Source organism: Thunnus albacares, chromosome 23, assembly GCF_914725855.1.
Source record: "Thunnus albacares chromosome 23, fThuAlb1.1, whole genome shotgun sequence".
NCBI lineage: Eukaryota > Metazoa > Chordata > Actinopteri > Scombriformes > Scombridae > Thunnus > Thunnus albacares.
This window is the reverse complement of record NC_058128.1, coordinates 17923273-17938152: the sequence shown is the minus strand read 5'-3', so window position 1 is coordinate 17938152 and position 14880 is coordinate 17923273. Positions and strand designations below refer to the sequence as shown.

General features: G+C 44.9%; 1 protein-coding gene and 1 long non-coding RNA gene across 18 annotated transcripts in view; one reads left to right on the top strand and one right to left on the bottom strand.

The window, feature by feature from the left end:
• The window catches only part of LOC122975619, a 292897-nt gene that overhangs the window by 218900 nt on the left and 59117 nt on the right, over window positions 1-14880 (bottom strand). The window lies entirely within an intron of this gene.
• sox5 (SRY-box transcription factor 5) overlaps window positions 1-14880 on the top strand; it is a 111193-nt gene that overhangs the window by 77254 nt on the left and 19059 nt on the right. For all 4 annotated transcript variants that reach the window (XM_044344140.1, XM_044344138.1, XM_044344137.1 and 1 more), the window contains exons 7-8: window positions 4245-4371; window positions 7407-7492. In XM_044344140.1, the coding sequence (XP_044200075.1) occupies window positions 4245-4371; window positions 7407-7492 (213 nt within the window). The remainder of the gene's footprint in view (window positions 1-4244; window positions 4372-7406; window positions 7493-14880) is intronic.

Sequence of the window (14880 nt, the reverse complement as noted above, 5' to 3'; positions counted from 1 at the left end):
CTGAGACCCACCCTTCCTCACATGCTTTCTCCCTAGTATCCACACACACACACACAGACGTACCTGTGTTTGTGTGCCGCTGCCACACGAGCCCGTGCCCCTACATTCACAGCAGGCTGGCCTCTAATAGCCCTTGTCCATAGAAAGTTAATGGACTAATATTAAAAGGCAGCTATCTCTCCCTCTTTCTATGTGTCTCTCTCTCTCTCTCCAAATTAATTATTGGTTCTATCGCTCGCACATCCCCTCTTCAGCAATAGGTCATCCAGGTCTTGCATTAATTGCCGGAGCATATGGTCGCCAACAGATTTTAGCTGTGGGACTCGCACTTTAGCGGGGGCTATTTTTTCGCGCGCTCAGATGCGAGCCATATTGTGCGGCGCTGGCAGCTATTGTTCGGCGCATTAACTTCATAGAGCTAATTACTCCCCAATAATAACTTTACCTTGGAGTTTTTAGCGCACTGCGTGCCAACCAACCTGTTTCGCACCCCATATGTTAATTAGCGGCCACATCTTCATTATGCCGCAGCGGCGCTTTAAGTTCAAGCTGTGCCGCCTGGCGCGTGGTGAACGCAGCCTCGACTCGCTGCCAATTATCCAACTCTTGCTCCCCTCTCCGTCTCTCTTCCTCTCACTCTTTCTCTCTCTCTTGTTCATTCTGTTCTCTCTATCTGCTGTTTATTTCCTGAGAAGTTCTCTCGCCAGGGTGAATTGTCGACTTCTCTCTTTCTTTCTGTCCTCTTTGCCCCTGTGAAAGTTCTCAGGAAAAAGTTTCACACTTTATCTTTATATATTCTTTTTTTTTTTTTTTCTGCTCAGAGTATTTTTCTTTGTTTTGCATTCAGTTATCACTGATTAGAGAATTTTCTTTCTTTTTTTTTTTTTTCTCAAATGAGTTCCAGTTTTGTTTGTTTCAGGTTTCTTTGTTGGATGTGGAGGAGGGGTTCGCAGATAAAAAGCGAAGCCCCCTTATTCTCCACGTCGGCAGTCTACAGTAGCAGCAAGCGTGATGTTTTGTCTGTGTGTGTTGTAGGTTTTCATGTTCGCTTTGGGCCTGATGTGAAAGAGAAGCTGAGGAGTGCATTATTCCCCAAAGCGCCTGCTGTTTCAGATGTGCCTTTTTCCTTTATGTGGGATCTGGAGATTGTCTGATAGATCTGGCCTCGCTCTCACTTTGCCTCTCTCTGTGTTTCTCTCAACCTCACTTTCTCTCACAGGCTTTTCTTTCCTCCTGTTAGTTCCTCGCTTTGTCTCTGATTCTCTGATTTGGGAGAGCTCTCTCTCCCTCTCATTTCTCCTTCTTGGTTTCAAAGTTTACATTATGATCACGAGGGTCATAATCCACTTTAAGGTATTGCATTATTGCATATCCAATATAAGGAGAAACATCAGATTAAGTCATTTTGTAGATGGTGAAGGAACGTAAATGAGAAGGAATGCGCGGGGGGCCGCGGTCAACGAGGGACTGATCACCTCTAATATCATATGATCCGCTTGTGAACAAACACGTTTTGTAGTTTTTTTGGAGTCCTTTGTTTCTCCCTGTTAGCCTCAACTCGCGCTGACCCATGTTTTCTGCCTCATACGTGTGTGTTTGTGTGAATTACCCTTCGAAGGTCAGCGTGTGTGTGTGTGTGTGCCAGTGAGCATGCGAGGCTCTAGTGGTGCCGCTCAGCAGCTCAGCAGCTGTTACACACATATCTAACTCAACTATTATAACAGCACCATATGTGAGGGAATGATTCTCCATGAACCACTCTCTGTCTCACTCTCTTTTTCTATGTGAATATTTCTCATTTCATTGTGCCTTTCTCATCACATTTTCTTCTTCTTTTTTTTTTTCTACTGCTTGATCTTCTTATCCCATTGTGGAGACTTACATGTATTGTGCAACAGTTCTGTAGGCTGATTAATGTCTTCCTATTGTGCGCAGGCTTTTTGTTATGAGATAGAAAGAGAGGCAGAGATAGAGAGGAGAAGCCGGGGATGCTATTAAGGATCTAGTGTGATATTTTCATTTTCAGTCGCAAGGAAAGAAAGCAAAGCCATGTGCGCGCGCACACACACACACACACACACACACACACAGACGTCATGTAGTATATGTGCCAGTGTGTCTATGTACAGTATGTATTACAGCTGCCACAGACTCCTCTCCTCTCTTGTTTCCTCTCCTCTCCTCTTCTCTCCTCCCTACGGTACATTACAGCACTGCTAGCCAGCTCCACTCCAGCATATGTCCAATTAGGCCTGAAAGGCAAAGCGGAACTGTTCTGTCTGTGATTCGTCCCCGCGGGGGTCCTGTCCGAGCGTCGCGCTGGAACGCCTCTCCCTTCTGATCGCGCGGCGCAGGCAGCACGGCGGTTTATGGTTAACCAAAATGGTGGAGTAATTATTGTTTTTGGTGTAAAGGGGGGAAACAGGAGCCGCTTGAAGAGAGCGCTATTCCCCTGCGCTGTGATAGTTTGATTACAGTGCTGCTGGCTGCCGCATGCCGACACACGGGAGCGGGAGGAGGGGGAGGAAGCAAACACACACACACAGACACACACACACAGGTATTTACTGTAGACAAGCATGCATACGCCCAGGGAAACTTGAGTATACACACACAGGCAGCCTCTCTCTCTCTCTCTCTCTCTCTCTCTTTACCTGTCTCAAGCACTAACCGCTTCAAGTGGCCATATCACTGAGATATTACCTGATTGTACCGCCGCACCACCGCATCCTTATGATTGTGCAGCCATCTCTGGCCATTTCCATCATTCCAGATCAATTTTCCACATCAAACAGCTTTCACCTGCCTATTATCCTATTCAGCCATTACTCCTCCGCCCTCCTGGCAAGTAAGAGAGACGGAAGAAGGGGGAGACGAGTTGTAAAGAGGGATGGAGCGGACAAAGTGCTTTGCAATCAGGAGGACGGGTCAAAAGGCCCTAAAGCCCCTACCAGGGATTTGATTTAAAGGGGCATTCCACTGATTTTACACATGAAGTTCAGTTTACTCGTCTTGAGGCGTCTTCTGTGTCTTCTGAGGGAGCTTTCAAAAAGTCTGAGTAACATTGATGATGTCAACATCGGACAAATACTCTGCAGACACCACTTATTTAACCAAAGTTAAATTGGTGAGATTATTAAAATTTCAAAAAATGTGGCAAGAAATGTGTTTTATCCAACTGAGATGTAAAAATCAATGCACTGAAAAAGAGAAGAAGTGATGAAGGATCTCTTCTTCTACTTTTTCTTTTCATACCTGCAATATCCTTCAGCTTTTTGAGCGAGATAAGATGCCTTGTTATCCTCCCTCTCTCACCTTTTTTCCACTCTCCTCCTCCTCCTCCTCACTTCCTCTCTCCTCATCTTCTCCCATCTTTCCTCTCAAACTGTCAGTCAGTCCATCACACGCAAGTCTTTGTGTGTTGTTTTTGGCAGAACGCTGTTTAGTGCAACCATCTGTCTCCTACTTCTCTCTCTCTTTCTGTCTCCCTCTCTCTCTTTCTCTCTCTCCTGCCAAAGCCACCCATCGGAGGAGCTTTTTTCTGCTTCTCCTTTTAAAATCCTGGAAACCTTGTGAAGTCGTATGGCTCTCTGCCGACGGGCGCGCGGAGACGGTTGTGTCTGCGTGTGTGTGTGTGTGTGTGTTTGCGTTGTTGGTGGGGGGTGTGGGGGGGTGATTGGGGAGGAGGGAGAGAACATCATCTTCCAAATAAAAGGAAAGGGCCAGCTGTTGTGAGAGTTTAGTGAACTGTCCTTATGACTCGCTTTTGTCTTTGAATCGAGAAGATGGAGTGTTTACACTGTGTGTGTGTGTGTGTGTGTGTGTGTGTGTGTGTGTGTGTGTGTGTGTGTGTGTGTGTGGCTTCATTGGTGTCTATGTAGACTGATGTCATATGTGTGTTCTATATATATTACATGAATATATGTATATGAGCCTGAATGCATATGATTGTGAGAAATGATGTAATTCGGATGTAACCGTAACTGTCTTCAGAATGGCACTTAAGGCTTTTTCTGGGATCAGTTACACGCACACATCACTATTTTTAGCATCATTGTGTATATTGTTTTGAGTGCATGTTTATGTCGTTTATCACTGTAGGTTGGTTACTCAAAGAGGCGTTAAAAGTACGGATGGTAATGATTATATCTGTTTCCTTCTCCCTATTTATCTTCTCTCTCTCCATCCTTCCTTCCTCGCTCCCTCTCATACTTCCTTCTCCTGACTTTATCCTCATTCATCAGCAGGTCCAGGGCCAGCTCCCTCCGCTGATGATTCCTGTCTTTCCTCCGGACCAGAGGACTCTGGCGGCGGCTGCAGCCCAGCAAGGCTTCCTCATGCCCCCTGGCTTCAACTACAAGCCTGGCTGCAGTGAGTGACATCCACATACACTTACATACATTCCTAAATCGGTGCCAATTTCAGAGTATAAGTAGTTTGTTTTTTTTTATGTGTGATGATTCAATTGTTTTTCACCAAGCAAGGTAGAAACAGAGTTTTCCCACACAAGGAGTCAGATTGTTTCCCAAAAGACGAGCTCGCCCCTACAACAACATCTCTCTCTTAATAGAAAAACCAGTCCAAATACACCCTTCCTGTTTACACTCTCAATCTCTCTCTCTTTATCTCCCTCTCTCGCTCAGTCCTTTTGGCTCCTTCCTTTTGTCTTGTCTATTTTTTGATATATAAAAGCAACAAAATGCAGGCGTCCTGCAGGTCTTTTTTTTTTTTTTTTTTTTTTTTTTTTTTTTGGTATAACGCTCCGGCTGTGTGGCAATGTGTTGTTTACCATGATAGAGAGAGAGAGACAGAGACAGAGAAAGAGGGAGAGAGAAGGGTGGGTGCTTGCCAAGGGGATGCTGGGAATAAATGCACTGTGGGGGGGGTTAGCAGAATGGGGGGAGGGAGGGTGGTGATGTGACCTGCCCCAGGTTCTCCTCACATTAACACGGGACGCAGCCAGAACATGTTTCCAACACAGCCCACACACACTAACACATACACACATATACACATACACACACACAAACGTCCAGGCAGCCAGAGACGGCTTTGTGGTACTGCAAACACACAAAAAAAGACAAATACTTCGACACAGATATATGAGCGTGCACGCAAACCCGAGCTAGTGCGTGATGAGTCCTGCTCCCCCCTCGCCGCCCCCCCCTTTAGAGTTTCACAGCTTCCCAAACAAGTCCATTTCATTTTAATTAGTGCCATCTTCACCCACGCCCACTGCCCACGTAAATACCCTGTCAAGTGGTGGGCTTGTCTTTTCACTGCCTCCGCCAACTCCAACCAGACTGGCACGCTGTGCCAGGCTGAGCCGCCCCTGAGAAAACTCTCTGGCAACTTTCAAAGTTGTTGTGAGTTGATGTAGTTTGGTGCTGTAGCTCTAAATAGGACATGTGTAGCATTGTGCTCTGACATATTCTCACGGCACTTCATAGCTTTGAAGATATGAATAGATTTTATCCACAGAGTGTATGTAGGTCTGCACTCAGTGGCTGTCATGTTTTAACACTTGTTGAACAGTAACACAATTTTTCTATTGTCCAAGCTAAATGTGACTGTTAAGGTTTGTGAGAACTTTTTGTTAGCAATCTTGGACAGTAAAAACTAAATACGTGCAAAATAGAGCTACATTTTTAGGTATGACATGTTGAAAAAAAATGAAAAATCTGATTTTGACTAAGATTTAGATAGTCGAATCCTAAATGCATGTGGTTTTTTTTCAAATGTGACCTTTGCACTACTGTGCATGTCATGTAATTTTCAAATGCTTCAAAGATGATGCTGAAATGCATTTAAGCATTTGAAAAAGTAAAAATCCACACCCACGTTAAACTGATGACGTTTTTGCATCTCGCTTCCCTGGATCCGTCTCCCGTCTTTAGTCTGTTTGCCAGTGAGAAATCTCAGCCTCATCCGCCGAGGTCGCTGTCCCCAAGCCAAGAGCAACATGTTTGCTTTCCTCCGTCCTTCTCCCTTTTGTTACAGCGACCCCCAGGAGGAGCATAAATATCCACCCAGCTCATGTTTGTCTAGGGAGCGAGGAGGAAAGACCCATCTCCTAGAATACACAGTCCTGAAATAATTCTTTAATCCCTCCTGCCCTCCCTCCCCGTTGGAGAAAAGTATGTCTCAGCTTTGGGTTTTTTTTTAAGAACCAAGTTATATGGGAAAATATGTCGGAAGGAAAGTCTGGCTTATGCCAAGCTAGGACACATGTACACTCACACTCATTTACATGGGCACATACACACAATAGAAGGTCCTGATCCAGCCAAGAGGCTGACCGCTGTGCTGAAGGTTCAGGTCAGAAATGCAAGGTCAAGCCCTGAGAACATTCCCAAGTCTTCATGAAGAATGAAGTCTGCTCTGTGTGATAGTCTGACCTCCATGTACTGTATTTTGGTTAGTGGGCATGTCCAAATGCAAACCAGTACTGTAAACAAGCACTTTCTAGTCAGTATTACTTAATTCTGGACAAATTCAAATTTACTTCATATTTCCTCTCCTCTATCTGCCACCACCCTCCCCCTCCTCCTCCCCTCATCTCTGACCTTTCTCTCTCCCCTTTTCTTTCTCTCGGAGTAATTACAGCACGGCCTATCTGCACCTGGTCACTAATAATCCACACTCGTCCTTTTCCTCTGTTTCTTTCTCCCTGCACTTCTGTCATCTCCTCCGCCCTGGTCGTCCATCTATCTCTTGATTTATCATCCCTGACAGAGGGGGGGGGGGGGGGGGTTGGGTGGGAGAGACGGAGACGGAGAGGTGGAGAGTAGCTCGTGAAGAGAGAAAGATGACAACAAGAAGGAAAGCAGAAAGTAGGAGACTGAAAGCAGCACTCTCCCAACAAAGCAGGAGAACAGACAGTTGAGAGAGAGAGAGAGAGAGAGAAAAAAAAAAAGAGAGAGGAGAGAGCAGCAATCGGCAGTGGCGGCTCTTAATTACGGCGCTGGGGCCGGCTTTATCAGAATCCCCTCACCTCGCTGCTCTTTGTCAGGGGGTATTAAGGAGGAGGACACACAATCAGGCTTTTCATTAAGGCCCTACCGGCAGCGCACACAAAGGACGGCTTTAACAGCTGCAAAGAGGGACTCAGGTGGTGGTGGGAGGGGGGTTGATGGGGGTGAGGCGAGGGGAAAGTGAGGGACGAAGGTGGGATGAGAGGGATAAGAAAAAACAGGGTGAAGGGAAAGGGAGGGGATGCACATGCAGACAGAAATGGATGGAGATAGAGAGGAAGGATTGTTTATTTTTATCATTTTAACTTGCTCTGGTTAATTCTAAATGTCATGTGACACTAGTGTGTAAAAATGCACCAAAACCAATCACTGCTTTTGATTTGATATGAATATAATAGATGCTAAAAAAATGTGATCTATTGTTTTCTTCAGGTGACCCTTACCCTCTCCAGCTCATCCCCACAACAATGGCTGCTGCTGCTGCTGCCACACCAGGCTTGGGACCCCTACAGCTCCAGGTAAGACAGCATTAGTATTAATAAGTGTCCACTCACTCTAAGAGGGACTGAAGGAATAAGAGAGGGGGAGTAGAGGGAGGAGGGGAACTAGCTGGCTTCATACAAGTGTTAGGTTTGGTTGAAAAAGTAGAGAGATTCTCATATGGATGAGGCAGATTTATGGGCCAAATATATACAGTTAATTACAACAACTACTGGAACTGTTTGGATATCACGTATTGATGATTTATGGCAGCAAAACATGCAGTTTTCCTTTTCACTTGGGTGGTCCCAGTGGGAATAAATCCCTCATTGCTGACAGTGTTCACATCACGCACTGCCCACTGAGCTATACAAGACCACAAACACTGCCACAGGGGGCGAGGGGGTGGAGGGGGGGGGTTGTGGGGTAGGGGGTGCACAGCTGTCACTTTCAGCCAAAGTTTGGACAGTGAAGTGATCTCATAAAAACAGATCTTCATGATCAGAGCTCAAAAATCACACAGAATCGACAAGAGTAACCCTGGCCTTCGGCTCCGTCCTGCTACAGGAAGTAAATGGGGTTGAAGTCAGAAATGACACAGAGGCAGAATGTGATTTGACTGTTTGGTTATCTTCATGATCAACATGATGATTGTGTTTTGTCCTGTCTTAACACATGCGCCCGAACACACAAAGAAGGAAGCGTTTTCAGACAGAGCCTTCTCTTGACTCACCCTGGTTCAAAAGTCACAAAATATCACTTGAATTTTAAAACCAATGCCCTGTTTTGTTTCATCGAGGGCTGTGATTGGCTAGCTGTACGACACAAAAGAAAAATAAGGATCCGGCTCTGTTTTCCTGCCACAAGCAGCGATGTACATCAAAGCTGAGGTTCGCAGCTACGAGCCAAGCATGTTTTTATGCTACAAATTTCAAATAAGAATTGGTGACAGTTGACAATTAGATTTTTTTTTGGTTGTTTTTTCTCATTTTGAGATAGAACCAGACTTAGACTAAGCTTTAGAATGATGAAAAATGGGCATCTTCCAAATCGAATCAAGACAATTCGATTGGGTCTCTTACAATTTTAGGCCATGCAGGTTTAAAGGGTCAGTATATGCATTCATACAGTAAGTTCGAGAAAGTGGTCTGCTTGTTTGCTCTGCAACCGTGTCGTAAATCTGGAAGCCAAACAGTGAAGAAGCAAGAAAGCAGAACAGAGATCACACACACACACACACACACACACACACACAAAAACAGAGAGGGAAAACAGTAAAAAGTCAACATCTGTTATCCCACTTAAGAGGAGGATGAGTCTGACTTTGGTCCTTTTCCTGTCTGCATATTTAGAATAAGTGGCCTATCGCTCGGTAATCCTGACCCGCAGGATCACCGCTCATACGCTCACTTTCTCCCTCCAACTCTCCCCCCCCGCCCGCCCCCCCACCCACGCAGACAAACATACACGACCAGACCTCACATACTTCCACTCGGATCCACGTGGGCTTTGGGGCCCCCCTCTCCCTGGGGTTAAGAGCTTGCGCGGGCGTCCTCTCAGTTGCCTGTCTGAAACACATTAACCTCCAGTGTTGGGCTCGGCCTCGGTACAGGCTGAACTTGCCTCCTCCCCCCCCCCGCCGCCCGGCTCCCTGACACGCATTATCATAAAATATGACGCACATGCTCACACACACACACACACACACACACACACACACACACACACATAAACAGCTGCATTGACACACATATTTTCATGTATATTAACCGGGGGAGAGCACATCTTTTTCACTTACCGCTCTCACACACAGGGAATGATGGGAAAATATGGGTTAAAGGTTAGGCAGAGTGTGTGTAATACATTTGCACCTGTCAGCCAAACGTGCTGCCCCATATGCTAGACACTACAGGGAGAATAGAATAGCTGTGTAATTCTATCATGGAGAACGGACCCCGCTGTCGTCACTGATTTCATTATTACTCGCTTTGTGTGCGTGCGTGCGAGTGTACGGTGTGTGTGTGTGTGTGTGTGCGCGCGTTTGTGTGTTTAGCCCGAGAATAATGTCCTCAGTGCTGTTATCACTGCTTCAATCTAGCCGTCCATATGTTCGACTGTGTTCAGACTCACTCAAAATCAACGGCTTTGTCCACCTTGCAATTGGATTTTTTTTTTTTTTTTCACCAGCAGGGAGGGGCGAGAGGACATAACAAGTGCAAAAAAACATCTCACTAGCAGATTTCCTTCTTACAATCCTCCCAGAGAAGCACACATCCATCCACATGCACGCTCGCTCACACACACACACACACAAACACACAGTCACAAGTTGAGATTAAGGCTTTGTCAGAAAGAAAGAGATTTGCCCAGGCTAACACAAGTACAGATGTCTCAATGTGGACGGATTTCCTTTGGGATCGTCTCTGCGCCCTCATTTGATAAGGAGGTGTTTCCGTCGCCGAGATGAGACACGGCGGTTAGCTGGGGCCTCAGGTCGCCACGGCAACACAGTGGTTTGGCAGACAGGGCGCAAGCGAACCCACTTAGTCCAGACACACACACAATTAGATATAGAAAATGAAAGATTTTCAGATACAGTACACAATAAACTCCCAGCTGCATTCAAGAATGCATGGAAACACACATACACACACACACATACACACACACACAACCGTTATAGTGTGTAGTGTTAATTACTTGTACACACTTGGTAATGTGTTGCTGTCAGGTTACCCTCACGCAATGTCCCCTGTGTGATGCGTGTAGTTTAAAACTGATATAATCTTAATTTCTTTATCCAAAGAGTTTTGAAAAGAAGTCAGGAAATGTTCCCAGTCCACAGAAGAACTATGTAACCTGGTACAAATATGAAAAAGGCTAAAATTGTTTTAGTTATATGCAACACATATGTCACAGTGGGTTTCCTATATCAGGCAATGAAAGGAGACAATGTAATCTGGTCCAGGTCATGACCTTTGGCGCCTCAGTACTTTCAACAGGCTTTAATAGACTTACTCACATGGACAACTGATACAATGGTATCACTGTAGGGAGCACACACCCTCATACTATACAACATCAAAAATATGTACTGAGATGTCCTGACTTCATCTCAAGTATCGGTCTAGCCCAAAAAAAACTATTACATTTGCCTTAATGCAACTCATTAGCTTCTTTTGTTAGAGCCTTCCTGCCTGGTACATGCCCATGTCTGTACTCGACGGTACTAATTTTAGATATAGGCTTTCTGATTTTAAAAAAGCCCAAGCTGAAATAACCCTGGTGACATCATCACATGACATTTTGGAAAAGCTTTTGGAAAGCTTCCTCCACCACAAATTGGTGGATTGTCCCTTTAGAGATCTAGACTTGCACAGATTGAATAAGGACAAATCACCAGAATCTCAATTACACAGAAAGAGTCACAATTCATGACATAAGCTCAAGAAAATATGTACATTTAGATAAAACGCAGACAGATTTATTAGGATATCCTGATATTATGCCACAAACATTTTTTTTATGCCTTTAACTTGAAAATTTCTTCTTCTTTGGGATAGGAATAAATATAAAGATGGATGTCAGTGAGGCATAATGACGCGTGACCTCATTGCACAGTTTAAAAACTGTATACATAGAAAGAAAGCAGACTGAGATGAAAACTCTCAAAAGCATGGCTTTGAGTGAAGTGCAGTTCTTAGAAAAAAAATGTATTAATCTCTCAATGATTTAAAGCTCTTTCTATGTTTGAAACATCCACCATAGAAATCAACAGAGTAGCTCTTACAGTCAATGGGAGCTTAACACAGAATCCTCCACAGAATGTTTTTCAAGGCAATGGAGGCTTTGGAGTGTACAAGGTTGGCATTTAGCATCTTAATCTGGGGGATGAGTGTGACATTGTGCATTAGAGCATGTTAATCTGGCTCCCTATTGACCCTTGATATTATTGATATTATCCACATCGCACAAATGGACTGGGAAGGACAGACAGAGAGCTGAGATGAAAGAAAAATGCACTTATCCAGGCAAGAGAGAGAGAGAGAGAGATTGGTGATAAAGACAAGATGAAAAGGCAGAGGTATGAGAGAGGTATTTAGAGGGATGATCAGTTAAAAGGATAAACAGAGAGAAAGAGAGATGGGGGGATGGAGGTAAGTGGAGGAGAAAAGTGTGGATGTGTGTGTGTGAGAGGGAGAAAATGTGTGTGTGTGTGTGTGTGTGTGCAGCGCGGTATAAAGAGGGTCAATGGCGTGGGTCAGGCATCATATGGAGAGGCAGATGTTGGAACATATTGTCCTGGATTACCGCACTGTACACCGGAGAGATGGACGGACGAACAACGGACGGGCAGGCGGGCGGGCGGGCAGGCGGAGGAAGGGAGGGACAGGAGGGGGAGAGAAAAAAGAAAGAGGGGGTGAAAAAAAAAAAAAAAAAAAAAAACAGAGACAGGGACAGATGAGGGAAGGTAAACGAGAAATCAATCGAGCAACTTGTTTCTCCCACAAAACCTTATCTGGAGGAGAGAAAGAGCGCAGCAAAGCATTTTCTCAGATGTGAGAATTGCTTCAGTGTTGATATCTCCTTCTCGGCCGTACGGGCCTCTCGGAGTTTCAAGGAAATGCCATTTCGTGATAGCAGCGTGGGATCAATGTGAAATCAATACGCAGCAGAGATAGGTGACTACAGTTGAGCAAATTCCGCCTTAACACCATTTCCGAACAGATAATGAGTAAAAGAAAATGATTTTTCAACATACATGTGGTCTGTAAAAGTCAGTTATACTTCCTTTATTGGCTGTCAGTCTTGGGTTTTTGTTTGTTTCTACTTTTGTGATTATATTTCAAAACTAAAAGTTCAGGTTGGAGTGTTTCAGTAATAGCAGCAATAGCAACAACATGTAATTCACTATTACTGTAATTCACTACTAGTATTTCAGCAAAGGTGAAGTGAAAAATAACTTCTTTTTGGTTTATCTTTCTAAAGGGAGCACAAAGAAAAAATAATATTTGCTGTTAAACTAAATTCCCCAGAAGCTATACCATAAAGGTATAAGGAAGGCACTGCAATGACTTTATCTAAACTTGACCACTGTATTCATGTTCCTATGTGGGTTGTTATTTTATTTATTGCTTTGTTCGATCACAAATACGTTTCAGTTACTTAAATGAAACAAATGAAATGCCGTTGATCCCATCACAGAAGAGCAGAGAACAAAGAGAGGCTCAAAAGCAAAAGAGACAAATTGAAAGAGAGGCCGATAAGACGTAAAGACAGGGAAGTGTTTGTGTCGAACGCCTCTAACTCACAATTAAGTCCATGCTTGCTTCATTTCTTTTTTGTCTCTCAGTGCCAAAACACCCCACAAGTGGAAAAAAACATGGTCAGACAGACAGGAAGTCAGACAGACAGACAGAGAAGAATCCATTAAGATCCATACAATAGTCCTCGGTGTCCATGTAAACAATAGAGCTCAGACTGCTCTGAAGCGCCGCTAACTCTGACAACAAAGAGCAGGCGAGCTGGTAATCTGACTAAAGCTGCAGATTATTGACCAAGAAGACACACACACACATACGCACACACACACAAAAACACACACCGATCCCCACCTACTAAGATGACAGGAAAAACAGCATGACAATAGAATGGACACAGCTTTATGTGAGTGTGTGTGTGTGTGTGTGTGTGTTAGTAAGATGAGTGTACTATCTCACACACACACACACACAGTGTCAATAATACTAATAACAAACCATCACCCCTATATCTTCACTCAGGGAACACCAATAGTCACACATCACCTTTTGATCTCTCATCAATACAGCTCAGACTGGACATGTTTACATGCACACACACATACACACACACAAGTGGGGGGTGTCATGTGACAAGCACATGCTGACCACTAGACACGCTCACGTGCACATACACAGACAAACGCATGAAGATGTGTTAGCGCTGGTCTCACATTAGGGGATTAAGGACAAAAAGAGTGAAAAGCAGGTCTTAACAGTTCAAACGGACACACAGAGAGAAGAGGGGATCCACACACACACACACACACACACACACACACACACACACACACACACACACACACACACACACACAGCTCAGCAGTATGCCTGGCTAGTGAGTGACATTTCAAATTCCTTAGTCTCATCCTGCAACTACGATTGCATTTTCCCCCCCTCTCACTCATTGTGTTGCTCTGTGTGTGTGTGTGTGTGTGTCCCTGCGCCTGTGTGTTCGCTCCTCCAGTCACCCCAGGGGGCTTTGCGCTGTCACTTCCTGTTTGTTGACATGCATGTCGTTGTGGCGACGCTCTGGGCGCACTCCACAGTGCCTCTGCCCTCTGTACTGTGTATGTGTGTGTGTGTGTGTGTGTGTGTGAGAGCGAGCTCGTGAGCGTGTGTGTGTGTGTGTGTGTGTGTGTGTGTGTGTGTGTGTGTGTCATTGCTCGCCGGCCCATTGAGCAGGCTTTGAGTGACGGGAGCTGGCCTTGTAATGGAACTCAATTCACTCCGCAAATAAAGAGGCCTTTGAACCACTGGTCCGAATATGGCAGGACACACACACATACACACACACACACACACACACACACACACCGCCTGTGGTCCACTCGCTAGGGGGTTTGGCTGGTAGGGAAAGGAGGGGGGGCTGGGAGCACAGTGAAGGGTGTTCATGCTCGGCTGCAGCCCCCCCTTCCACCCCCCACCCTCTCCCCCTTCTTCCAGGAGCCACAGTGCAGCTAATTGAAGAGAAATGAGCGAGCAGAGGCTGATCTGATCTCAGTGAGCTGGTCCTCCACGCCGCGTCCATGTAACTCGCCAGAGCATGACCGATCTCCCGCTGATTTCCACATCAGCAGCAGCACACCCCGTCTACTGTATGTGCCTCAATTATTACTGTTCCCCTCGGTGTCTGTAACAGCGGCAGATGCTGACACTCTGGGAACGGATTTAGCTCCAAAACGGACTTGATGAATCTATACTGTCTGAGATGCAGTGAAGAAGAAATTCTTTCATAATGCAAAGGTGCAAGAAGGCCCAAAAATCCAATATGGTGAAAAGAAGGCTCTGTACACTCCAACACAAGTATTTACTCATAAAGCCACTTAAGTGTGCAGAGCCTTCTTTTCTCCATAACTGTTAATTTATTAAATCAGCACCTCAGTTTCAGAATTCAAACATGCAGCTTTTACACGGCGGTTGCAGTGTGGGACAGTTAATATTGTTATTCCCACACGTGAGTGACAGTCAGGCGGAGATTATTTCAAATTCAAATATGAGTTTCTTCCAAAAAGAACTTCTTTGTGCATGTGTGTGCTGCCAGTTTGAATGTCTAATTTTTTTTCTTCTTGTTTGTATAAAAAGAGATAAATGTCTTTATTTAAGATAGCAGAGGAGAGCAAGAG